This window comes from Anoplopoma fimbria, chromosome 9, assembly GCF_027596085.1.
Source record: "Anoplopoma fimbria isolate UVic2021 breed Golden Eagle Sablefish chromosome 9, Afim_UVic_2022, whole genome shotgun sequence".
In the NCBI taxonomy this organism is placed as follows: Eukaryota; Metazoa; Chordata; class Actinopteri; order Perciformes; family Anoplopomatidae; genus Anoplopoma; species Anoplopoma fimbria.
The window spans coordinates 12,348,288-12,376,266 of record NC_072457.1 but is presented as its reverse complement, the minus strand read 5'-3'; the positions used below and the strand labels follow the sequence as shown (position 1 = coordinate 12,376,266).

At 38.2% G+C, this 27,979-nt stretch overlaps 1 protein-coding gene across 4 annotated transcripts in view; it reads left to right on the top strand.

The window, feature by feature from the left end:
- coro2aa (coronin 2Aa) overlaps positions 1-23,515 on the top strand; it is a 35,039-nt gene extending 11,524 nt beyond the window's left edge. The window contains exons 2-13 of one of the 4 annotated variants that reach the window (XM_054605159.1): positions 2,460-2,509; positions 9,793-9,993; positions 12,900-13,016; positions 14,053-14,202; positions 14,521-14,700; positions 15,486-15,602; positions 17,236-17,340; positions 17,427-17,523; positions 18,621-18,733; positions 18,874-18,964; positions 19,541-19,800; positions 21,711-23,515. In XM_054605159.1, the coding sequence (XP_054461134.1) occupies positions 2,492-2,509; positions 9,793-9,993; positions 12,900-13,016; positions 14,053-14,202; positions 14,521-14,700; positions 15,486-15,602; positions 17,236-17,340; positions 17,427-17,523; positions 18,621-18,733; positions 18,874-18,964; positions 19,541-19,800; positions 21,711-21,851 (1,590 nt within the window). In that variant the 5' untranslated portion in view covers positions 2,460-2,491 and the 3' untranslated portion in view covers positions 21,852-23,515. Of the gene's footprint in view, positions 1-2,457; positions 2,530-3,307; positions 3,623-9,792; positions 9,994-12,899; positions 13,017-14,052; positions 14,203-14,520; positions 14,701-15,485; positions 15,603-17,235; positions 17,341-17,426; positions 17,524-18,620; positions 18,734-18,873; positions 18,965-19,540; positions 19,801-21,710 lie in introns of those variants that run through there. The other 3 variants (XM_054605163.1, XM_054605161.1, XM_054605160.1) reach the window with 3 other exon arrangements.
- The last annotated feature ends 4,464 nt before the right edge of the window (positions 23,516-27,979 follow it).

Here is a 27,979-nt window from a genome sequence, read left to right as displayed (position 1 = left end):
CTATTTTCTCACAGCTGCCAGCTATTAGTTTGTCACAGTGTGATCTGTCATTAGCGAGCAAGCCTTTGTGGTTGGAGTCACAAGCTTTTAGAAGTCATGCCCTGTCCTTATTGATAATTACCACAACACACACCAGGGATGGGTGAATATTTAATTTTATCACCTTGCAATGGAGTCGTATCGTGATTAAATCATGTATCGAGATATCGTGATACACTAATTTGTCTGAATTGACAATAAGCAACTAACGCACACTAACGTAAATTTGTCAGGAAATCTGATATGAAATCTTTTCAGGGAATGTCATTTATATTAACAGGTGTATATATGGAAATATATATTTTTTCCTTTTATGATTTCAATTGAAGTTGTCATTCATTTTGCACTAAAGTTAAATTAGACATTACTCAGTACTTTTCATTTGTCAAGTATTTAATTAGCTAACTTTATTATGTGGTTATTTTATACAGACTATTTATTTGACTACCAGAAAACATGCTACATTATAATTACATATAAAAATTATTGAGATATTGAATTATTTGTATCATTATAGAAGATTGTGATCATAACGCCCATCCCAAGTATTGTGATATGAGACTATATATTTTCTTAGACTTTGGATATCTTAATATTGCATAAATATATTTTCCTGGTTTTAAAAGCTGCATTACAGTAAAGTGATGTAATTTTCTGTACTTATCAGACAGTTATAGCTTTTACATTATTGGCCTTTACCCACTTAGTATTTATATCCACATTACTGATGGTTATTTATCAAAATGACTCATTGTGTAACCAATCAACAGTTATCCCTACAATATTGTCGCAACAAGTGGAGCTTGGTGGAGCAAAGTGGTCATAAATCAAAGCTTTGATATAAGGAGCAGTTTCATTGTGCCATCAGACAATTGTCTGTCTGTCTGTCTGTCTGCCTGATACCTTGGACACACCTCTGGCACAGTGATGTGCGTGTGCCATGTTTGGTCAGATTATACAAACCTCAGGTATCAAAGTATCTCTAGTAGCTATTCAATATCTTTATAATCCCAGATACTTTAAAGGTCACATATTGAAGTTGCGTGAACATTAAACGTTCTTCCCCCCAAAGATTGTTGAGTCAAACTCTTGCATTTAATGAAACTCTTCTCACATCTTTACCAGTTTGTGTGTCCTGTTTCTTATCTCAGAGACATTTTGTGACCGTTGGACTTTGTTGTGTATTTGGGGGAGATGTGTTTGTGGCCAGCTCTATCAGCAGTGTATATACGTGTGTGGGTGTGTGTGATAAGTACATTTTCCCAAGCACTCGGTACAAGTTTGAGCTACAGAATGCATGTTTTGAAAGTATATTTTACTTATAAAACATCCTCTTACAAGATATGATGCAATGCCATAGATTTAAGTACATCTGCAGTCTAAACAGTAGTTAAAATTAGCTCCACCTAAAGCAGCTACTGCTTGCACAAGAATTCATCAGTAATAATTCACTGATATATACAAAAGAAAAGAGGTCATGCTGAATAATGATGATGATGATGATTATACTGATTATATTTTCTTCTGATGAGTCTGATCAAACCACACTGTCAAAGTTCTGATTAACTTTTCTTAAGCTGGAAATACTGTATGTTGTTTTTACTAGTTAGTACATTTTAAATGCAATAATTTTTTGGGGAGTATTTTTACAGTGTAGATAATTAAGTTAATTTAACCTTTGTTTATAAAGGGTGGTCCAATGACAGCAATCCAGAATAGAATCTAAAAACAACATAATAAATAAATAAAAACACAACAAATTGGTATAAAAGCTAAGTTAACCTTAAATATGTGCACCTCAGTAACATCTAACCTTTGCAGGTTCAGGAATAAATGCAGATCACTTTAGAACTGGCGTGCGGGCATTCACATTTGTGCAATAACAAGATTGATGAGCCCCTAGGCTACACCCCGTTTGGCCGCGTGAAGGCCAGCTTTTTTCAGCTCGTCCTCTTATTGACCCGTTAGCTTCTCCTATCCTCGAGTGCTAATGTACCATTATGTAATACTTCAGTTTGACTCAGAGTGATTACCACCGCCGTCCATCTGATGCCATGTGATTGGCTGAATGGGTTTAGTAGCAGCTGGGCATTTGGCCAAACAATCCAGCCAATTTAATTTTGAGTGCATGTTGAACATTTTTCTTCTACTTGAAGGTTTTTAATCGGAGGGGCGTCAGATCGAACTTCACAGAGGACAGATGGGTTGAGAGGGACTGCCAAAGATTATGACTTTAAGTGGAAATATCAGTTTCAACATCCGGCCTGCACACATTGAAAATTATGAACGGTTTAAACGATACAATAAATGTGGATTTTTAAATCTATAAAACAGCTAATAGTGAGGAGTGCAAAGACAAATGTGTCCCAACTTTAGTTTTGCTCAAATCTATATTAAAAACTGCATTTTGCCTTTTTTAGAGAGACCGTATGGAGGTGACAGGAAGGATGACATGCATCAAAGGTCCCTGGTGAGACTCCAGCCTGAGAAGTCAGTTCACTCTTTGAAAGAAAAGTAGTTCCTAATTTGTAGAATATGCTTTAAACGATAATAATAATAAGTTGCAGCCCTACTTGCAGGGTTCTCAGCTTTGTGGAAGTACAATACTAAATCACTGCAGTGGTCCTTTAAACCCATAATGGTCATGTGGATGCCCTGTTTTCCTGTTCTTTTGATTAGTTACTTTCTCTTCTGCTATTTACCTTTTATAAATTCGGGGCAACTTATTACTGCACAGTAGACAAGCTGAACCTTTGTATTTGTATTTGACACTGTTAATTAATTTGATATCCTGTATATTGTTTAAAAACTGTTAAATGCATTTATCTGCCTTTTTAGAAAGTGCTTTGATTTGACTCTGTTGTGTTTGAAAGTTGCCATACAAGTAAACCCAATACTTCTGTCATCGTATAACTTTATCAGACTTTCTAAAAAATAGACATTTATGAATGTTTATCAGCTACAAATTTAGGAAAAATACATTTTGTTATTGAGCAACAAGGGTGAAGAAAAGCGGTTCTGCCTCTTTCGTTCCTGTATTCTTCTTAAAGATCAAGTGAGAAATCCTGATTGAGCAAACACTGTGGAGGAGTGAGGAGAGGGAGTGGCGCTCAGAGAGAGAGGGAGGGAGGGAGCGTGATTACCTGCTCCTCTCTCTCTCTCTCTCTCTCTCTCTCTCTTTTCTCCCTCCTTGTAGTCACCTCCCTCTTAGGGAGTGTACGCACTCCTGCGCTCTCCCCTCCTGCTTGTTCACACACGCACTCGGCTTCATGCTGCACGCACACCCACCGTCTCCTCTGACTGTCTGTGTGGACTGTGCACATCAAAGAAGAAGCTCGCCTAGGACTCTGCTCGGACAGCAGTGACAGATTTTGGACTGACTGTGTGTGTATGTGTGTGTGTTTGTTTTTGTGTGTGTGCTTAGAGGGAAAGGGTTGATCCATGTGCTTGAGATAAAACCAGACAAGTTAATTTTTTGGGTTGTTTCTTGCGGTTTGCAACTCAGAGGCAGAGACGCAACTTTTTCTCACTCACTTAAGGACCCACTGCTCCTCCTTGTGCCAGTGTCGACTCTCTCGACAGGGTGAGTGCTGCTGAACTCCCAGTTTGACTTCCTCACACTTCCCTATGATTTAATTGCACACTCTTTTCTTTCTCATCCTTGTTGTCTATCTCTCTAGATATCTTTCATGTCCTGCTCCCTCCTGGCTCTGCAATGCTGTTATTGATCTTTTACTCTTTAGACCTCTGTCCACGTGTGTGTGTGTGTGTGTGTGTGTGTGTGTGTGTGTGTGTGTGTGTGTGTGTGTGTGTGTGTGTGTGTGTGTGTGTGTGTGTGTGTGTGTGTGTGTGTGTGTGTGTGTGTGTGTGTGTGTGTGTGTGTGTGTGTGTGTGTGTGTGTGTGTGTGTCTCACATTTTCCCCTGGGGATTCAAAGTCGATGTGCATGAAGACAGGCTTGGACAAGATGAAACAAAAGTCTGTCTTTAAACCAGCCTTGAATCTTTGCATATTTGAAAAACTATTTTTAAAAAACTTTCCCTGCACAGCACAGATTTATTTGAAGGTACGCTCGTCCTGCGCTCCTTTTAGTTTAATTATCCTATTGCTCAAACTTGGACAAGTGTAGCCACTCATTCGCTTCCATAAGCGTGGAAGTATTTCTATTTTTTGCTGACAACCCCAAAAAAAATGTCAATATGAAACTTAAGCTGTTCCACAACAGTGACTATGACATCATCATCCACCGTCCCAGTCAAGTCATCTCCACCACCACCACAGATGTCTATTTACGGTGGCGTCCACCCTTCAAAACACTGCCATTCACTGAAATATGTGGTTTGTGGTTTGAATCGCCGTCTGTTTGAGGTCTTTTCATTAAGCCTGGTATCCTGTTTCTCACGTAAAGGTTTATGAACCTATGAGCATGCAGAGCTGCTCGTCACAGCTGTGGAAGTGAAGCTTAGAGCTCCAACCTCAAGACTTTTGGGGTATTGACCAAACTGTGTGTGTGTGTAGCATCAGTGTCAAAAGTTGCAATTGAATGCTCGGTCAGATTTTGGGTCTTGTTTGACTTTTTCTTTGATCATTCTAACTTTGGCAAAGTTCTTTATTTAACATTGATGCGTTGAGCTAGCTGGCACATTTTATTTAATTAAAAAAAGGTTAAACACATTTATATTCCCATCAATAAGGTATCTAAAGCTTAAAAAAGTCTCCTCAGCTGTTGAACGACCACCTGAGGAACTCTGGCTTGCTACATCAGTATCTACTTTTAAATCACTTTTGAAGAATTATCTTTATAGAAAGGCTCTTTGATAATTTGTCCATCATATCAGTTCCACTGTTCTTTATTCTCAGTGCAATCATCCATTGTTTTGAAGTTATTTCTTTTTTTCCCTCATGCTTGCCTGGTTACTCAAACATTATTGTGTGTTTTATTGTTGTGTTTGTGTTAAAGCACTCTGTAATGCTGGTTTCAATTAGTGCTATAAAATCAACTTTATTATATTGTTCTTTTAACCCGCAGGCTCACTGTTGGCCAATGTGTTTGAGTGAGTAAGTTTGAGTCTTGTGTCGGTTTATAGTGAGACTCTCTGTGTGTAAGTGAATCCTTGATGTGTATCTTATTGTATTGAAGATTACACATTATAGTTTGGAGGTTATTTATTTGTGTTAAAACAGGAAAATAAAGTGAATTGTTAATTTTAGGATTATGATGTTTATTATAAACATCCATGAATGTTTACAGACCGTCTCTCTGCATGCACACTTTTTCCCTGTGCAATGAGGGATCATTACATTTCAGGTGCACTTAAGCGTTTACCTCCAGTTAAAATGGTTTAGATAAGTCTAAACTGATGATTGTCTGACTTCTAAGTTACTTTGTAGTAGCAACGTCACTCGTTTTCAGAAATGATGGCCAAAACAAGACCCAACATGTTATACATTTTAATAATCCTTTAATTAGTGCTACATATCCAATTCTACCAGATTTCTTCCTTGATAAAACCGGGTGCCTACATTACCCAAAATGCAACTCAACTGCCAACACATTTGAATGATTCATGTTGTCATTTTCAGTCTTATTTTGTCCATGGGTTTGATCAGCTATCATATTGACCGTGGATTCACAGAAGCTGCCAAAGAAAGTCTGATCAGGAATTCATTGGTTTTCCAAAACAACCTAATTTCTTTCAATATTATTAAAATGTATCATCTATATCCCACAGGAAAGTTTTTTTTTTATCCATTCTCACTCTGGCAAGACTCCTGTACACGTTAATCATTAAAAATCAGTTGTAAAACCGCCTTCTAGAATAAAGGACTATTGTGAGCTAATCTGAACATCTAAATGTGCAATCGTGGATGCCATGGCTTCCAAAAGAGCTTTAAAACATAACAGACACAATCATAACACTAAAGCAAAGTATGTGGTCCAATGCACGGGCATGCTGATGACAAAATGGAAACCAAGATGTTTTTATGTTCGCCTGGGTTTGTGTGCATGATTGTGTGATATCTCTACAAAACAGCGTAAACAATGTGCGTTACGTGGATTGTTGCATGTAAATGCTGCGTGCATACACAAATCTAAAAGATTCTCCAGGCAAACAAAGTGACACACTCAGACACAGCCTGTATTATCCTTTTCATACACACGTGCGCTACATAGAAATGAAGCAGCTATTGGATTACCAATGTGGCTGTTATCCTATTACAAGAAGAGGTTGAAAGCTGTCATCTGTGTACGATAGCAGACCGTCTAAACCGAGGGAAGTGTGTCTCTCTCACTCAGACGCACACAATGAACATGTGGACACACTCGTACTGTTAACATACTGGCATGAGATGTGTTCACACCTGCACATTCCCCGTCTTGAATTTCACTTGGAGCATTTACAAAACATTACATCTACAGATTGAGAAGGCGGGGTTGGTGTGTGCTTGGCTATATGAGTAGTGGGTTTTTAGGTTAAGTTTGCGATTGTGTGTTCTTCATTGTTGGGACAGGAGAGGGCTGAAAGTCCTTACAGACAATCAGCTGGAGGTATTGATAGTAGATCACTGAGAGTCTATGAGTCCAATTTGTCTTCCTGCTCATAGCTTTAGGCCCAACGCTGCTTGAGTAACCGATATCTTGACACCAGTAAGTAAACTTTGAACACCACTCCTGCAGCATCAAGCCTTGGCAAGCAAAAGAGAGGAGTGGCTGCTAGTGTACGCGTTTATGAGTTATGAGGTGCTTAAAAGACAGCCTGTAGGTGAGGTATAGGTGCATACAAATGCTTTGCACGTCTATCTACAAGTACAGACCCACACCAGAACTCAGGCAGCGCAAACCAGATGTACAATATCCCTTTTTTTTGAAAGTCATATCTGTGTTTTCAGTTTAGTTTTATGACTGTTTTTACAGCCCCCTTATTGCGGTTGCTGCTGTGACTCACTGGTCACAGACTAAAATAAATTTCCCCGCCGACAAAAAGAGCTGCATTTCTTTTTATTTTGCCAGACATAAAGCCTGTCGAAGAAAGCCTTGTGTGTAAAACTGTTTTTCTGCTGTCAGTGAAACGTGTCTGACTGTCTTTTGATCAGCAAGAAAACTGGTGTAAAAATAGCCACAGTAGTGTTTTCGTCATCAGTTCTGTGAGACAGGCCGCCCACTATGCAGCCCTGCTGTGTACCTGCTGCAAGACACAGCATAGAGGAAGCTGCCACTGGCCTGATTACAACCTGCTTTAGATGTGACAAGATGTCTTAGCTTTCTGCCCTGGAAGCCTCTCCCTCTGGTCTTGTAAGCCTCAGCGATACATGAACGCTGATTGTATCAACCTAGATGTGCATTGCATAGCATGTGCTAAAGCAGGAAACGATTTGTTTCTCTCAATGATGTCAAGAGTGGATTTTTCAGATGCCTTTATGGGTGTCTGCCTCATTTTCTGTTTGGAATATTCATGTTCGAATGCGGAAGTAACCTTTTAAATATTAGTTTTGTTATTGTAGCAGGTAACCTATCTTTTAAACGCATGAACAAAGAGGTGATAATGATCAAGAATGTATTTTGGGTGCCTATGCATTGCAACACATGTGTTATTAGAGTATTTTGAGTTCACAGAAGGAACTTACTTCTACAGCAACCTTTTATATATATTCCTATGTATATATATTTAGGAATGCAAGTCAGTATGCCCAGAGTTTATGGAAAGAAGTATGTGTTCCTGTGAAGACCTGAAACGATTGGTTAATCTAATAATTGACTGAAACAAAAGGTTGATATTTGTGGTTTTGATGGATTTCCATTAAATTTGTGGTCAACTGCAAGGACGGACATATGGATGTGACTTAACGTGTCTTAGAGGCACTCAGACTCTTAAACACCTGATAGTTTAATGAAACGTCTCTTCAGGTAGCGAGACATTCCAGTGTGACAGCATGAGGCTCTCTCTGTGATGGCCTCGGGGTAGAAGGTGAGAAGGGTAAACCGAGACATGTAGAGTCACAATCTCCACCTGTGCGTTTCTGTTACTCCGAGTGTCTCCTTCTTTATTTAATTTCTTTAACCACATTTGCTCCGTGTGTCAGTTTCATTCCCTGCTCAGCTTCTTTCCAGGCAGGAATCCTGCAGCCACACCTCCATCATGCCAAACAAATGCTGTGATTTTTACTTCATATAACTATGTTTACATCTTGGTTGTATTTATTTAGCTATCATCAGAAAGGCCAGCGGGCAGCCCACATAAAACAGGAGAATGATGTCATTGTTTTTAGGTGTGATTTCTAAGAAAACAGTGTGTTGTGATGAGTTTGTGCTGTGCCTCATGTTGTCTTAATTTAGCCTATTTCCATTTACTTCCTTGCTTTCTGTGTTGTTGTTGTTTGGGTCCGTTTTCCGTTAACATCTTGTCCATCAACCTCCTCCACCCCTAATTCATAAGTAATGACCATGCAGCAGGCAGGCAGGGAGCCAGGCAGAGTAGCAGAGCAGACATGCCGGCTGGTCAGACCACGTCCCAGCGGACCAGAGCCACTTATCTCTCAAAATAATGACATATGCATCGACTTGCTTAAGGAAAGTGGTTAAGAAGAGACTCAGGATTATGGAATTTCACTGGTGTTCTTCACCGTATTTATGTTCCATAAAAATATTTGCCTGAGTGTCCTAAAAACAACCTTTTTCATACAGAAATTACATTTGCAGGCCAAGAATTATGAATCAAGGATAACGCCTAAAAGTTACTGACATTATTAAATGTTGTAGCAACATGTTTACAATCATGACTATCATATTGTCATTTTCAACGCATAAACAAATACTCTAATACATAACATACAAAGCTCATAGATCCTATTCTTAAACCATGAATAAGGTTTTCACACTTAACATTTGTCAATGTGTTGATGCCAACTCAAAGTTGTTTCCATTGACTGATACAACCAAAATGACTCGACCCTGTCTGGCTTTGAGAATGCAACATGAGAAGGTGTCTAATGGATGTATTTTAAAATATAAAAATCTTATCTCTATGAAGCTTTGAAGTAAACAACATAAACAGAAAGTCAAAGTCAAAATTACACTAATGACTGGTGTTACTTAGTTCCTGAGATGCTTACCAGACACGTGTTGACCTAAAATACAACCCCTATAATTAACAAATGTCTGTGCTTAAATGCTTATTCCATTACATCTTACATTTGGACACATTGCACTGACACGCTCAGTGTTTTTTTACCATATGCGTTTTACTCTGGGACACGAAAGGGTCCGACTAATAAGAATTTAACGATTAAGAGTAGAGTATGGGAATAAAAGTGGGACAAAACAAATACCCTGTGGAACACCACAAGAAATTGTCATTTTAAAGGAAATTAAGAATCACAATTTAAATAAGTAGGTAAGATAAGTAGCTTAATACCTATTTATTATTCCTTACTGTCTGATTACTTATTAATTATGCTTGTTTTGATTTTGTTTTTCTACTTATGTCTCTTGTTTGTTCATTTGCATTATCCACTCTGCTGCTGAAATCTTGCAAATGTACCGAGGTGGGACTAATAAGGATTATCTTATCTTATCTAATATGAAAAGGGTATATAAAAGGTATTTATGTACAGCAGGTGTAACGAGGACAATGAGTGAATGCTTAACCAAGACAATATGTCCAGGTTGCTAATAATCAACAACATTCCCCAGTGTGAGAGAGGATTCTCCTTGACTGACCTCCTCTCCTCCCTCCCTTCCTCCCTCTTCTCTCAGATGACATGGCGTCCTCAGTACCGCAGCTCCAAGTTCCGCCACGTGTTTGGTAAGGCCGCCACCAAGGAGAGCTGCTATGATGGCGTGCCAATCACATGCAGCGTCCAGGACAACAACTTCTGTGCAGTCAACCCACGTTTCCTGGCAGTCATCACTGAGTGTGCCGGGGGAGGGGCCTTCCTGGTGCTGTCTGTCAATCATGTGAGTATCTCCATTCCAGGCAGATTCTACAGACTGATGTCAGCTTTTTAAAGTGGCAATTGCATCATTTCTCTCAGGATGCTGATAATGGATGCTGTGATATGTTTTGCTGATATGTACTCTGAAGTGACAGGGAAAAAGGCCTGGCTAATGTTGTGTACACAGCTTATGCATTTTGAGGTTGTGATGAGGGTCATTGTACTGGACACACATCATTTTTAAAGGTGCAGTGGTGAAACATTTGTCAGGCAAGAACTTGCATATAAAATGACATTGCAAAAACATTCCTCTCCACAGCTTTACACTTGAAATGCCCAAATATAGGATTCTCATTCTAAAACACAACTTAACTTTTCTACATTCATAAGAGATTGACATTGTACTTCCAGGAAGCTACATAAATGTAAAAAGAATCAAGATTAGCAACGTGCGATTGACATGACAACTGTACATGTTGCTGCATGGCTAATAATGAACTCCTAAATCCTCATTTTTATTTGAGCTCTGTGAAAAACCGCTAAAGGAGATGCATCACTCGTAAGCGACTGGTTAAGGCAAAACTAAACAAAAGAGACAACTAACATGAACATAATGTCTGTCAGACAGCGTTATCTCTGCAAACGAACCAAAAAAGTACTTTGCAGGAATGCTTATGGTCCCTTTAGTTCTTCATAGTTATTATTTTAGTTCAGCATCAAAAGATGGTTAATACTGTTGCAAATGAGTAGACTGCTTAAGGTTTCTTCCAGCGAGCTACCTAGCAGGCATATAACAGGAGAAATCTGGAATATCAACATAAAAAATGGACTCATAACTGAAGTTAGTTGCAACCAAAAAGCTGGGCTGTTTTACAAAAATATATGAGAGTGTCAGTTCACATCAGAAGTGATTAGGAAGAACAGGTTTTTTTATTGTTATTTTTGTCCCTGGCAAAAAAATTTTTACAAGGTTCATCTACTGACGGTTCAATATCTCCCATGGTTTCTCTTTGCTCCTGCACGAACAGCACACCTGGAAAATACAGCTCTGCTCTCAGATTATAAATAGGATGTCAGCAGTGGAGCCAAAAAAATCTCCAGGAAACCCCTGGCAGCTCTTTGATTCCAACTTAAACATTGCATGTGGTCCTTTTTCCCCCCTCGTTATTCTATCTTATCTCACACACCAAACTCACCTTAATTGTGATTAATTAAATACTCTTACATACGTTATTTATGGACATTATCACATCCACTGGTGTTATCAGTAACAATAGTGATCTCTAAAATAAACTGAGCCAGACTTCCTCACTCGTGTGCCGGTTAAATTTACGGACCTACTGTATATCTCCAGTCCAGAGCCATTCATCAAACACCTCTCCCTTCTCCCTCTCTCCGTCTGTGTCCATCTTTTAAATCGTCTCAGTGAGTTATGACCAACCTCCTGGCATGGGCTGGAACTGCATATGAGTTTAGGAATGACATAACTCTTTTTTTTAACCCCCCTACTTCCCCTCCTTTCACTGTCTGCCGCCCTTCACCTCTTATTATATACAGTCTACGTTCCACCTCCCATCCATGTGTGTGCACTCACAGATAAGCTATTGTTCTGTGGAGAAAGTAGTTTACACATGGAACAAAAAAAAGTATTGTTGTAGTTACTTGTGCATGTGTCAGGTTTGCAATAAAGCACAGATAATTATCACATTATTACCATGTTCCACACACTTTACCTGCACAGTAATCTAGCCTGCAGGTGTGAGTATAGAGTCAGTAGAGGGATGTTTTGTTCCTACAAACATAATTGCATAATTAGCAGTCTTGTTGAGGCAGAAAATCTTAAGCAAGACTCCTGTAACAGGATCATGGAAAACCAGAGTGTGTGTCAAAAACTTTTTCTGTAATTCCACCTTCAGTTTGAGGGATTTCATGTTGATGTCTAGAGGAGTCTGACTGCAAAGCAAGCTGGGACGCTTTCACCAAACTGCAACGATCAACCAGACCTGTTTCTATATTTCATCCGGCTATCTCTAAAGCTACTTGAACCAATATTTTTATATGAAAGGGGATGTTTTGATTTTATTAGTCAGCTTACTGGACTTTGGAAGTTCTACTGCATAGGTGCAAACAGTTGTGCAAAGCAGTCTGATGCCTTGGTTTGGTCTGAAAACGAAAAATCTGAATAATAATAATAATAAATTGCCTTATATAGAATTGATTTTACCAGACCTCTTTAACCTGCTCCTCATCTCTGTTTGAAGCTAGCAGTTTGAGGCTAAATTAGCCGCTACTAAACAAACATAGCCTTATCTCCACCCGAACTGGTAGTGATAGAGTTGCATTGTGGGTAATGTAGGCACAGGACGATATCTCTGGTTTTGAGGCATCTATTTTGATCCTTTTTTTTTTTTTTTTTTTTTTTTTTTACTGTCCACTGTAAGTCCAACAATGTAATAGGAGTGCAATGCTAAATCAATGGAGTTTTATTTTAACAATGAATTAAATGACAACATGTCATGTGAACGGGGTTGTTCAAAGTAAAACCACATATCATTTGTATCAGATTCTGCAGCTCCCCTGATCTCCACGGGGCCTTTTAGCATGTTTTATCACATTTTTGATTAAATGGCCCATAACAAATTAAATGTAACATGTTAATTAGTGAGCTGTACAGCGGCTCGTAGGCAGTTTTTGTTACCTCTGAAGAGAGCCAGGCTAGCTGTTTCCCCCTGCTTCCGGTCTTTATGCTAAGCCAACTAGCTACAAATTTAACGTTCAGACATAAGAGTTTTGTCAATCTTCTTGGCAGTAAAGCAAATTAGCATATTTCCCTAAATATCAAACTATTCCTTCAACCCAGCAATACACATTAGTATATTAATATTCCATGTGTTTTCATTCTTTTATTTTTGTGTTTTTGTTTATCAGACAGGTAAAGTGGATCCTCATCAGCCCCGAATATCGGGCCACAGAGGCAACGTGTTAGACGTCAAATGGAATCCCTTCAACGACTACTGCATCGCCTCCTGCTCCGAGGACACCACGGTTTGTACACTCAAACACACACACAAAGAACATTTTCAAAATGGTTCAATGATGTGTTATCATTACCCTGAGTTATGAACGTGTAGTGGCAGGGAGATAATTTTATTGCCTTGCTGTTTAGCCTTCAATAAGAACTGGAAGTCATTCCACACATTCCTCAGCTCTGACTTGACAGATAACAAATCCCTGTACACAGTAAGGCAAAAGAAGAAGCAACAGGGTTTAGGACCAATTTTTTTTAAAGTGTGTCTTTCATTTTCCCTATAATATTGATCCTTGATTATTTATGTAATGGCTATTTTCATAGATTTAGAGGTATTAAATGCAGAGAGTGTTTGTTTTTTGTGTGTGTGTTTGCGGAGGAATTAAGATTATTTACTCAAGTGAAAATTGCTAATACCACACTGTAAAAACATTGTTACAAGCAGGCAGCAACTTTACAGGTCTGAAAAGTGAAGCCAATGAGGAAGTACCTTAAACTTGCATTCTCTCAAACGATCATCAGGGGGCGTCTCCTCTGGTTGCAAAAAGAAGTCTGATTGTATAGATTTTGATGAGAAAATGATCCAACTCCTGACTTGATTTATTACCTCAGTAAACATTGTTTTTCAAGCAATAGATTGAATGTTTGGTTTGTAAAGAAATTCCACAAATTGTGTGCATTGCGGCGCCGAATCCAAAAGTGACACCTTGAAAATGCTTTGTTTTGCCCAACCAACAAAATTATTAGATTCATTCTTAAACAATTCAAAGATTTGAGAATCAGGAAGCATGAAATGTTTTCACATTAAAAATTACTTAATTAACAAAATAGTACCAAATTAGTTTTCTGTCAATTGACTCTTTGGTTAATGGACTAATAAAGTCAGCTGCACTTGTATAAACTATTGAGTAGTTTAATTTTTTAACATAAATACATCATATTTTCTTCATATGTTTTGTATTCCCAAATCTTCATCAAAATTTGTGAAGTAACTAGTAACTTAAGCTGTCAAATAGTTTTTTGAAGGAAAAAGTACTGTCTGTGTGTCTACAGGTGAAAGTGTGGGAAATCCCTCCTCATGGCGTGCTGAAGAACATCACAGCAGCGTGGAAGGAGCTTCAGGGTCACAGCCGCAGAGTGGGCCTCATTGAGTGGCACCCCACCGCTAACAACATCCTCTTCAGTACGGGCTATGACTACCAGGTAACACACACACACTAACCTTAACACAGCCACACAAAACTACAAGCTATTATGGGTTATGTATTACAATGCAGCCAAACAGGTCACAGCGTCCAAGTTCTTTTTCATATATCATGATAGAGATTGTTCACTATGACAATGCAACCCACTGATTGATGCGGATCTTGCTCTGCTTTTATGAGTATCTCTAAACAGCTTTCCTTCAATTCTTTTCAGCCAAGCCTCAAGTACAAAAACTTTGAGTTTAAGACTTGAGTCCTTCTCTAACTGGTGATTGGTTGTTAAATTTCTGTATGTGTGTTTAATTTACACCTACAGGTGATGATCTGGAACCTGGACTGTCCTGAGCAAGTGATAAAAAACCCCGTAAGGACAATCAGCCACCACACAGATGTCATCCTCTCCATGTCCTTCAACACAGACGGCAGCCTCTTGGCCACCACCTGCAAGGACCGGAAGGTCCGACTCATAGATCCACGCTCAGGAAACCTACAGCAGGTGTGTTTTTGTGTGTGTGTCTTGTCTTTACCTGTTTTCAGACAAATCTGTGGTTAAATTTGGGAGTGCTTTTATTTTGAAAGGCAGTTACTCTGCTCTGTACCAGCTAATCTAAATAACTGTAATGAAAAACATGAATTTATTTGTGTTTATTTTAGATATGTAAAAAATAGTTTTTTTTTTAAAAATTCAACTTATCCACAAAGATGCAGTCAATTCAAATGCACTCTTTGTAAAAGGACCTTATGTACTTTAAAACTGCAATGAAAAAACTGGATGTTTTTTGTGGGGTGAAAACACAATTTCTGATAAATGTTGTCATGAAATCGGAGTGAAAATCAGCTAAACTGATATGTTCCTTCTGAAAAATCAAGATATTTTTTTCACTGAAAATCAGTAAAGTCTAAAAACGACAAGCCTTAGTTGTCTTGTACATAAGCATCCCAGCCAATATTGCATAAGTGGGACTTCCTGCTGCTTTCCCCCCTTCCCAGCCCAGGCACTCATCCAGCACCACACAGCCAAAACTGACACCTCTGGCCAAGCAGGCCCATTGAATAGCTCCACAGACCTGTGGGTCACCAGCCAGTGACTCACTCACTTTACATCAGTCTGCTCTCACTACTTCGGCCTGCCAAACAAGCTCATGTGGACACATATGGAGCATTACGTCACAGTGCTGTAATGTTGAGCTATTATTATTATAACCCCATACATTTTTAGATTACTTAAAAAACTGTGTTTAGTACGCTTGGTGTTTTGTTTTAAGCATTTTGTGTTTGCAGGAAGCCAACTGCAAGACGCACAAAGCCAGTAAGGTGCTGTTCCTGGGTAACCTGAAGATGCTCTTCACATCAGGCACTTCACGCTACAACGACCGACAGTTTGCTCTGTGGGATCAGGTGAGAGCAAATGACAGTACAGGAAGTGTTTTGTGACAGAATCATCTCAACTCAAATGTCCACAAACTTGCTTTTTGTGCGCTTTATTGCACATTTCACGGTCTTGATCAGAAAATTGGCAGCTGGATCTGGTTTCAATATGTGAAGTTTCAGTCACGCGATGACTCATACGATCACTTGTGATCAGGTGACTGGAGTTCCACACTTTGGTCATGTGGTGACACCTGAACCAGCTCCATTCACTAATAAAGACCATCAGATGCAGTCTGACGCTCTGAAAAAGATTAAAGGTGGACCTTTGCGTTTTTATTCAAGTATCTTATTGTATTCGATCAACAGTCCAAAATGTTTAGTCCACTGTCGGATAATCAGCTAAAGTTGGGCATTTTTTCTTGAAAAGTGGTTAAATGTTTTTTCATCTAATCGTTGCAGCTTTACAAAGATTCAATAATTTATTTGTATTTTCCTGTAAGTGGCTGCTCAAAAAGGGCAACCCAAGATTACTGAGAGTACTCTGATGGTAAAAGTCAAACGTCCTTTAGTCTGGATTGAGGCACAACCAGTACATCCAGTCTGTGTGTGACTTTACTAAAAATGCTCAACTAAATACGGTGCTTGTGATTGACTTTTATGTCTTGTGCCGGCGACAGCCGTGGACGGAGGCATCATGTTTTTGGTTGTACATACTACGCCCCATTCTTGGGAACGCAGCACCTCTGGAGTGCCCTGAGGCAATTTTCTTCAAATTCGACACAAACATTCACTTGGACTCAAAGATTTTGGTGGATAAAGGTCACTGGGACCTCACAAAACTTTATTTAGGCCGTTGCTTAAGAATTCATCTGCTAGTTATGAAAAGTTCTCAGAAATGGTTAACAGGTTACAAATTGTGACTTTTTAGACGTACATGAATAGAAACTGCAACTTGATTGTTTTATTAATTTTAACAACAATAAATGGTGATATACAGAGATGCCTTGATTACAGAAGTGCATGTAGACATTAATCATAAGAAGACAAAATAATAAGAGCAAAGACTGCGAAATAAGAACAATCCCAGTAGTAGAGAATTCATAATATATCATATTGGGCAGAGAGGTCCCGAGTCTAGACAGGCCTATTTCCTGGCCCATGTCATTAAGACCTCTGAGTAGTAGAGATTCAGGATGAAAGTAAAAGGACAGTTGAATATTGAGATAAGTATACAAAGGAAATGTTAAGACAACAAACTTTGGGAAATGATGTTCAACAAATCATTGGTTCATCAGAATTTGTTCCAAATACTTGGACTGTAAAAAAACCAAATACAAATGTGTGATCCCTGAGGTTAATACAAAGAGGCTAATACAATGCTGAAAATCAAGTGGAAATTCTCTCCCAAACACAACTCTGCCATCTAGTGGACAAACTGGTGGATTTTGGTGTGTTTTGATGTGTGAGAGTGTATCGTGGGTGGAAGATTATAGCCAAAACAGGGATTAGGGATTGAGCACTCAGTGTTTTTAATTCTACGCCAAAGAGTGCTTCTTATGTAGAAGTGGATTTAAATGATTGAGTGTTTTTGATATTAGAGAATGTTGTCCATGTTGCTGGTGCTTAAGTGTTTATTTTTTATCCTTGTGTGTGTTTGCAGGACGATCTGTCTGTGCCTTTGTCACAAGAGAACCTGGATGGTTCGTCAGGAGTCCTCTTTCCTTTCTACGACCCCGACACACACATGCTCTACCTTGCTGGGAAGGTGGGTCTCTTAAAGCAACTAGAAAGTCTTTATACACAAAATACTTTTAATATTATTGTAACAAAGACTTCTCTTGTCTCTGTCAGGGTGACGGAAATATTAGGTACTATGAGGTCAGCTCAGAAAAACCATATATCCACTACCTAACAGAGTATCGCTCAAACCTACCTCAGAAAGGAATGGGTAAGACATACAAATACCTTCTCACACACACACACACACACACACACACACACACACACACACACACACACACACACACACACACACACACACACACACACACACACACACACTGGGATTGTGTGTGTGTTTTTTAATCAAGCTCCAAAATGTTGAATTTAACAATTTACCCACTTAAACGTGACTGTTTGGAAACTCTGCCTGCCTTCTCGCCGTGTTGACTCTTTTTCACCTGTAAGCAAAGCTGCTGTGCAAATAAGCCGGCAATATTTGAATAGCCAAACCAGCTGATCAAGGTAAAGTCGTAGATCATGTCAAGTGACATGCAGTCAGACGTGCACTCATGTTTTAGACTTTAAACTCAAAACAAGGGTAGAGTTAAATGGGAGAAGTTTAGATCCTAGTTCACAATTTTGCCAGTTTCTTACAACAGTACGTTTCTACATGAAACTTCTTATATTAGACAAATTTTCAGCAATTGAGGTTATTTTCCAAATTAAAGTCCTGTTGCAAAAAAAAATCCAGTTTTACCTGAAACTTAAAACATATGGTGTCCATTAACTTTAACTTGCACTGCTATATGTTGTAGATTCTTTCATTTTTTACGTGCATGTTTTTTTCACATATTAAATGAGCCTCAGATCTAAGATCTAAGTTCACTGCTATTGATAGCTTTCCTGTAATTATTGTGCATATGAGAATTAAGAACTTGAAAGCAGTCCAATATTTTGTTGTATGATCCTGCATAGCCACCTTTGATTTATCAATTTCAACATGACGTGCGCCTGTTGAAAGGGCTTTTTAACACTCTTGCATATTGCAAAATGAATACCATTATTCTCTTTCCTTTCAAGCCATAATGTGATTAAACTACATCTTGTTGTGTTTGGTACCAAGTTGTGTTTTTCCTTGTTGTTGTCTTACATTTCTACCTTATCTCCATCAGTCAGCACACAGTGTAATGTAAATGTTCTTAATACTCAACAATATCTTACTAAAAGTTACTATAAGTATATGAAAGCACAGTAGTGCAGCAGAAAAAGTGGGCTTTCTATGTAACAGATTAAAAATGCCTCGGCCTGTGTGTCTTCGTTCAGGTGTGATGCCAAAGAGAGGCCTGGATGTGAGCTCCTGTGAGGTGTTCAGGTTCTACAAACTGGTGACAATCAAGAGTCTTATTGAGCCTCTTTCCATGATCGTACCTCGCAGGGTGAGAGCACATCCACTCACACAAACCACAAACACCAGGGGATATATGTTAAAGAAATGCATCAATTTCAAAGCTTATTAGACCTTATTTGGTGTGCGTAAAGTACGTATGTCTGAAATGCACTGTTCATGTGTTTCCAGTCAGAGTCATACCAAGAAGACATCTATCCAATGACTGCTAGTAACAAGCCTGCTTCGTCTGCAGAGGAGTGGCTCAGCGGCATTGATAAAGGTCAGAAATAATGTATGTGTGACACATTTATAGATGATGGCGAGGTCTACAGGTCTGGTGGTAAACTGCTCCAAACTAAATCATAATCAGGGTTCAAATATACCAATAAAGAAAAGAAAGTATGGCTCAGTGGAATCAAGAAAACAATGTTTACAAGAGTATTGATTTGGTATTGAGATGGCTAATGCATGAAAAATGTATTAAAACATGTAATGTAAAATCAACAAACTTATGTTAAATACATTTCATTGTTTGATCAAAACTCTTCACATACTGTATGTAAAACAAAAACGTTTTAATTTTCTCAATCATTGATTATATACTATATTCATGGAAGTCATAGATTTTAAACTTTATTCTGAGTTCCTACTTTAATTTCAAAGTTTTTTTACGAGTACGAATATCCTATATTTCAGCATTTTAAGTAAAAGTACACTGATTTGAACTACTTCATATAATGTCAGGTAGTTGTAATTTATAATAATTCCTCAGGGTTAATCTCTGAGAACATTTTCTCTTATTTAACGTTTCAGGATCATTCAGCTCATCGTCCTCCTGTCTTTCTTTGTCCTCCAGGTCCGGTGCTGATGTCTCTGAAGCCTGGAAGTCAAATAGCAGAGTCGTACTCAGAGATGAGCAAGGGGCGGGAAAACTCACTGGACGCTCGCAAGTCTCACAGCAGACCGGGCATGCTGCAGCTGTCGTACATTCAGGACCAACTGGGATCCAAAGACGGCAAGGAGGACAGCGGCTATACGGAGGACGAAAGGAGTCGAACACCCGTCAGCAACGGAGAAGAACTCGCACTTTGCTCGGCACCCAGGACAGAGAATGAGGTACCTGAAGATTTTGGTCATTCTTCGAGTTTTCTTTTCAAGGGCATGTGTCTAAAAAACATGTCAATGCTCTTTATTTACAACCTAGGTAATTACAAGTAATGGTGAAATTATAAATAACTTTTTCCAACAGAGTATTATATATATTTAGAGACTGCCATAGAGCTGTTTTCTAACCATAAAATAAAGATGGAATAAAATGAATGAAGTATGACAAGACTTTGAAACTTTAATGAAAAGATTTTAGAGTCGTTACTTTGATTGATGTTCCGTTGGCATCCTTTCATTAGAATGATAAAACTGCACTGTCAGCGGTAAATAAAAATATGAATTTAAAGATGTTTTCCCCCAAAACATGCAGAGGACGAGGCTGAGTTGTTTTTGGGTCCTGTCAGGCTGCGTAAACGAGCTCCACCATTCACATTAGACTGGAAAAATTGAAAACCTTGGCTAAAAACAAGTCCAATACATACAGCTGCTGCTCAGAAAGCTTAAGGAAAAGGCTGCTGATGTTTGTGATTGACAATAAATCCCATGAACATCCCAAAACCAACATTAAAGTAATCCTACTTAGGTATTGTCTCTGTATCTAGAGACCAATATATCTTATTGCTGTGTATTAACTATTGTCTATCAACATACAGTATATATATGTGTGTGTGTCGTTGTGTGTGTGTATATGTTCCTCCGTTACAATAAACACAGGCTCTGTAGTTTATTTTGAGTCAAGTACTTACTCCTGTTTGAGTGATGTTTGCTAAAAACTACAGTTTTCAGCAGTTTAAGGAAATAACGTGTTCCTCTTAAACATGTACATATTTAATAGGAATAAATTGCTTGGCGCTAACCAACAAATTGTTGGTTTTGGTCTTTTCATGAGATATAAAAAACATAAAAATCATCAGCCTTACCCTTAAAGGGTAACTTTGGCAAATTTTCAACTATATCCTATGTTCCTCTGTTTTTATGTCTAAGAGACTAATGGTGACAACAATTTTTGAAAATGGTCCAGTATTTAGGGAGGACGCTGCAGACGACAGACGCTAAATGGCTGCAATGTAATCATATCAGGCAATTGTGCACCGTCAATTTATGTCCACTAAAAGTGCTTGTTTTTGCAACTGACGTGCTCTGGTTGTTATTATAAGTATCTGACAACATTATGGAAAGGACAATACAGACAAATGAAACATTTTTCTTTTGCTTTCCGTTTGTAATCACCTCATGTGACTTGTTGCCGGAGGACAACAGTGGAAAACATGAGTGCAGTTTGAGAGAGGAGAGGCAATTTTGAGTTGCAGTACAAAGTACAAATATTTGTCATGGATGACTATTTAGCTGATTTTGACAAGGTGGATGTTACGTGAGATTTAAGAACAAGACTGCTCTGAATGAGACCCACAATAACAAACAGACTGGCAAATGGTAAAGAAAATGTTTTATTTCTCTGTAGGGTAATTTCCATAATGTTGTCAGACAATTATAATAACAATCTGAGCCTGTCAGTGGAAAAAACAAGCACTTTCAGTGGACACAGTTGCCTGATATGAATACATGTTGTTACATGCCTGTTAGCGTCTGCTGTCTGTAGATTTCTCCCTTAATACTGGACCAATTTCAAAAATTGTTGCACAAAAACAGAAAATAGGGTCCAGGATGAAAAGGACCAAAGTTACTCTTTCAATATTGCAGCGTTCACTATAATAATTAAAGGGGGACCTTGATGAGCGTATCAGCATCATCTGGATTATAGCAGCTGGACAGTTAGAGGAAACTGAGAGATTTTAGTGAGTAAATCAAACTAAAACTTTAACCTAAAAGTAGCAAAAAAAGTAAACTTCTCTCCCGTCTCTTGTGAAAATTACACCCTTGATATATTCCAATATATTTTGCATGTGTTTTGTCCACAGCTGCGACTGAAGTTTTACAAGCAGCAGGAGGAGATCCGACGGTTGAGGGAGCTCCTCAACCAGAGGGACGTGCGCGTCAAACAGCTGGAGCTGGAGATTAAGAACATCAAAAACTCCCAGTCTCACCAGAGCCCACTCTAAGACTTTGCCCGACCCCTCAGGATCAACTTCACCCCCTCCAGGAACACATGCATTACTGTACAAACCTACTAACCCCATCTTCAAACCACGACACCTGTTCTTAGGGTCCAGACTCACCTCTTTACCTTTAATGACTCACTGCACAGGGGTGATTTAAACCTCAACTTTCGTGTTTTCTTTCGGTCTGTCTGTTCCTCACATGGTGCACATATTCTTTGTTCATGTACATACACTCAAACACTAAGTCTCACCCAGCTGTAACATGATTTAAAACTATTTGCACCTGTTGACCTTTACCTTTCTTTTGTACGCTTCACAGCTATGCAAGTTAATTGTAATTTTTTAGCTTTTTATGCTCTTTTGTAGCTGGAGATGAAAAAGGATGTCTGTGCCTGTCTTGGCTGAATGATGGACTGCGTGTTGTTTGAAAGTTGTTGCAAGGCAGGAGCAGACATCCTGTGTGGTTGTGCGATAACGCTGAGTTTATTTTCTATGCTTGGTGATTGTTTTTTTTTTTCTCCAATATTTAAACTACTGTAAGTGGGGGTGGCTGTGGTGTTTTTAATATATGCTTGAATGGGTGCTTGAATGAGAGCAATCTAAATGAATGACAATATCATGATCCCAGCTGTGTTCATTGAGCTGGAAAATGTAAAATGAATCCATGTGTTTCACAGCAGCTATTGTGTAAGCCAATTCTGTAACTGATGCCATGTAGCAGTTCTTAATTTTTATATTTATTTTAAAATACAGGCAAAGAAAAAATACCTTTGGTTCAAGTACTTTAATTTGCGATTGTTATTTTGCAAATAATAACTGTTTTAAAAGGACAAGAAGGTGAAGAAACATTTAAAAGCCATTGTAGAGCCGTAGTCCTGCACCACTTCTGGGTTAGTTTGTGTTCCACTAGCTTTCAGTTCTGAGTGTATTTTCTTTAATAAGGCATCTTTTATTGCTCTTTGTAAAAACCTGAAACATGACACTGGGATTTTCCATTCGTATTTTAAGATGAAAGAATATCTGCTAATTTCGTGGATATTAAAATATGAGCATGTCATAGCTCTGATTGGTGATAGTGGGAGTTCATGTGGGAGATATGATGTATATTGAGATGATAGAAATGTGTCTACAGTCAGAGATACCACGTATAATCTCCGCTGTTTTATTTTCTGGATTAGTAAAAAGCAGACTTCCCATCTGGTTATATTATTCAAATACAGTTCCTCAGTATAGGTACATTGGATTTTTCCAGTTAATTTAATATATCATGATATATATTGATATTAAAATCTGAAATTTAACAATATTAAAGGATTTTATTTATATTGCCTATTCCCTATGCAGGATTTGTATTTGCTGAATGCTAACAAAAAACATTATTTAGCTTGACAGTTCATTTCTGACCTTGTTAGCAGCGCTGGAAAAACAATATCCTTCTCATCAGTTATTCGCATGTTCTGGAGCTTTAATTGTTCTTCAGTGGTGTGGATGAGTAGATATTTATTTGTTTTTTTATAAGATGGACAGAGAGTTCCCAGTATGATGTTTCAGCTTTGAAAGAAACCCTCTGTGTTTAATGACAAAGTCTGGATGAGGCTAGTGGAAGAGAAGTGAGCAGAAGACAGGTCTTCATCTCTTAAAATAAACATTTTACTTAAATGTGACAGGGAACTCAATGTTTTGTTTTTAAATGCCTAGCTGTGATGATCTGATCATTTAAACTTAAATAACTAAAATGTAAACAAAGTCACACTGATCGCTTAGTGAAGTCCACCCTAAAGGCATTTAAAAATAGGTTTTCCCTTAAGGAACTTCTGAATTGTGTTCATAGTTTTTGCCGCCCTGCTGTCAGACCAGTTTCTCATATTTGTTGCTTACAGAATTTAAATATTCCCTTGTTTCCATGTTGAGAGGAACAATTCTCTGCCATGTAAATATGCATAGAGGTTACAGAAGCGCTTGCAGATATTAGGCAACACAAACAGTATAGCTGTTTATCCCGAATTTACCACTCGGATACAGCACACATTATCATGCATGCCTGTATTTATGTAGTCATAAACACAAGCACCATAACGATATCCTAGATTTGGCTTACATTTCATGGCCTCTTGTGAAAGATGTAACGCATGGAAACTGCCACACCAACCCACGCACATACAGACACACTGGCCTCAATACAATTGTGAACCTTTTGACCTCTGGCAGGACAGTTCTAGCACAGATTCATCTCTGGCTGACTTTTGTCCAGGAGCAGCAACGCCCCGGCCGTAGTAAACTCTAACCCCACTGCTGTCGGTGGATGAGTCTCAACACATTCCCACAGTGCACTGCTGTGTTTGCAGTTGACGTGATTTGCTCAAGGGCTGATTTGGTTGTTTGAACACATCACAGCAGTTGTAGATTGTACTTCCAGAGCCATTCCAACCAGCTTAATCGTGTCAATGTTTCCTTCAGAATTTATTCAAATGGCTTTATCCCCATCCAAAAACTAATCATTTGTATTTTTATAATATTTCTCCTTCTCAAAAGTCTGTCTGGAAATGCAAATAAAAAAAGGATGTACTGATGTCTGCCAAAATTGTGCATTTAAAGAACAATCATTGGTTAGCTTGGGAATTCAATGCTTGATGCTGTTTATACCACAGATATATACTGCATATCTCTAGCTAAATAACAAAGCAGCTGCCATTTTAGCTAATTTCTTTTTTCGTTTTATCGTGACTGAACTTTTAATAACTTTTAACTGCTGGCCCATTTCACTACCTGTGTGACCAAAAACTATGGAAATTCCCAATTTTCAATATTTAATAATAAAAAAAACCCATTATGAATTAATCATATTTATAAATTGTTTAATACAAATAAAATAATTATTAAAACTTAACTCATTATTGTGAAATGTTATTTCATCATTTATTTTCATAATGACTCAATTATATTTGGATATAATATTTATTTTTAAAGTTAAATTCTCAAAAGTCTGTTTTTATTTCATGATGGCGTTTTTCCTGATAACACATTTCATGTCGCGTTTTATTTCATGATGTCACGTATGTAGCATTACCTCTTAAGCCAGCAAGCTCAACAACTGCTACCAAATTTAGCCTGTTAGTGTACTATAATCCTGAAGCAGGAGTTATCAAAGTTTTGATGACTTGAGTGCCAATGTGACTGAGCCAGCATAGGATTGTGGGCCGCATAGGAAACATGCATTTCACTTCTTCAATAAACTGTAGAGTTATCCACCAAGAATTGCTAATTTTAGTTTACAGCATTAGCATTGATAATAGAGTGTAATTCCCGTGAAACTCGCTAGGTGCCACTAGTTGCCATGCAACCTGTAGCTCTCTATAAGTTCATTCCAGACCTGACAGACACTGCAAAGCAGTGTATTACATGTAGGCTAAGATATTAAAAGTGAAAGTCTTGAAAAGGGCCGCGGATGTTTGAAATATAGTGTAATGCATGCATATTTGTCTGAAGTGCGGGGGCCACACAAAATTATCTTTTGTAGGCCAGCATGCTGTACTTTGAGCAAATGTGAACTAGAGGCTTCAGCTGTAAATAAAAAGCACACAGACAATCACTAAACTTCTGTACCTTTTACGTCTTAGCTTAACTTATCTGCTAATGCTACTCATGCGGCTGTGGCACATGAGGTAGAACGCTTGTCCCGTAACCACAAGGTTGGTGGTTCAAACCCCTCTACCGGCAACATGTCGAGGTGTCCTTGAGCGAGACACCTAACCCCAAGTTGCTCCCCGGGCGCTTCATTGCAGCCCACTGCTCCTCCGGGATGGGTTAAATGCAGAGAAATAATTTCCCCATTGTGGGACTAATAAAGGATTGATTATTATTATTATTATTATTATTATTATTATGCTACCAAGTGAACTTGCCCAGTGAAGTGTTTAAGCATTGTTAGCTAGTTCCTGTTGGTCTGTCTTGTTTTTTTGTCTCAGTAGTGGTTCTTTCTCTGAGTATGCTATTTTTAATCAAAAATCAGCAGAGATAATTCTGACCATCAACAAGCCTGCTACCACTACTGTCTCTTCATTTTGATTCTAAGTTATAAACCAAGCTCCCAACTCTGCCTAGCTAGTAAGCCAGCTAGGTGGGTAGCATTTGCAGCCTTGTTAAGCTAAATTAATAAAATGTTTGTTTCTTTCTTAAAATAGTTTCTGATAATGCTTTGCCAATGTTTATCGTTTCAGCTTGGGGGGCATAGGAAAACACAGCATGACCGCGCCCACTTAGGAGACATAAGTGTGTATCGTTTCAAAACCATTGGTGGATCTTGTAGTACTTCATCTTTGTTATTGAGCATCTTTGCTCAAAGTTGAATAATTCCCTTTGTCTTCTTTAAACGGTAAGCTTGTGTAACAAACTAGCTGTGTTTGATGTAGAAAGACATGGGTGCTTGCTTGTTATGTAGAGTCAAACAAAAATGATGTTATTAGTTGCATCATGGGAAATGAGGCTGCAGCATTTTCGATCTTGACTCATAATAAGGAACATTGACCATTCTCTTTGTGAGTTCAACAGCTTAATTTAAGTGCAGCACTAAATTGGTGGAGAACTCCTTTAAATTGATGCATGATGGATTTTGATATAATGTTTTGGTTAAAATACACTATTTCAAAGCAACAGTATGACACTAAGACAACAGAATAATGAGCTCACTGCCAGCTAGATCAACAAATATCCACTCATATATTTTGATATTTGTGGTGTACCACCCTTGTGCCTGTGCAACTAGGGTATCATTTAAATTCCCAGTTTTCATACATTTAGAATGAATTATTAACAATAAGCATTGGGAATGGAAAAGTTATTTCTTCACAAATCTTTTTCTTGCTGTTTTCTCCAAGTTATGTTATGAATTAATCATCGCAATGATTTGGTAAAGTAATGATTGCTTTGCTGTACTAAAAATTGTAATAGATGGATCATCATTCTGTGGTTTTATTATTAATGTGGCCAATACCGAGTCCTCCGAAAAACATCTCAACATGCCAAATGAGAACAACAATATCAATCCATTCCAGAGACCTATTGGTATTAAAGCATGAACACACTGACAGTCTCTTATGTTATACTGGAGCAATAATGTAGCTGCAGAGTCGACTGTAGGATTCAGTGTCTGAACATGTCTGATTTCATAAAACCAGTTAATTAAAGTATTGTTGCACAGTTCATATTAGCCACACACTTAGATGCATTTTAATGCAGTTGTGATTTCCTTTAATTTTCAGTTAAAAAAACTGAAAGAGATGCTATGCTATATATTAATCACATAAATATAATTTTATATTTCTGGAAAATCTATGTCTCTTCTCTAATAGAGCAGAATATTGTCCTTCCCAAAACAAAAAAATTGTGTAAAAACATTTAACTTAATGGCTCAAAGACATTAATATTTGAGAAGGTAGCTATTTCTGTTACAAAATCAGCAGTGCTGCTTGCAGGATCCTGTTGTTCCCTCAGTAAACTGTTGACTATTTAGAGTCTCTGAGGCTGCAGCGTGTAGACGGCTAACATTGATCATCTGTACACGAATGCCTTGCTTTAGAAGAAGCAGCAGCCTGGAGAAGATCAGCAGCCATAAACTCTTTTAGAAACCAATTATTGTTCCTCAAAAGCACATAATGAAGTTTAGGTGCTATAGTTGGGCTCAATGTTAAAAATAAAGGCGTTTCAGACCAGTGCTCTCTATTGCAGGGTAACATTATTGTTTCTGGAGAGGGTATAATGATCATATTTTGATTTAGAATACATTCTTCGGGTTACTAGCTAGTACAGCATTAACTTTGTGTCTGTCTTAAAACAATACTCAAGTGCCCAAATATTATATATATAACTCTCCAAGATGTCACAAGAAGAGGTCATTCATTTATTAATAACATACGAAATAAGAAATAATACCATAAGTTTGCTACATACAAAATGTATATTTTATAATTCTTGTGAATTCCTCCACAATTTTGACTCTTCAGCCCTATAAAATATATTTAAATGAAACACCCAGCAAAGATTTGACTGCTCACAGCTCAGAGTTATAATAAAGGCTGTGATGAGTCCCACAAGCAGACATCTCTTTGTCAAGGGCTTATCAAGCCAAACAG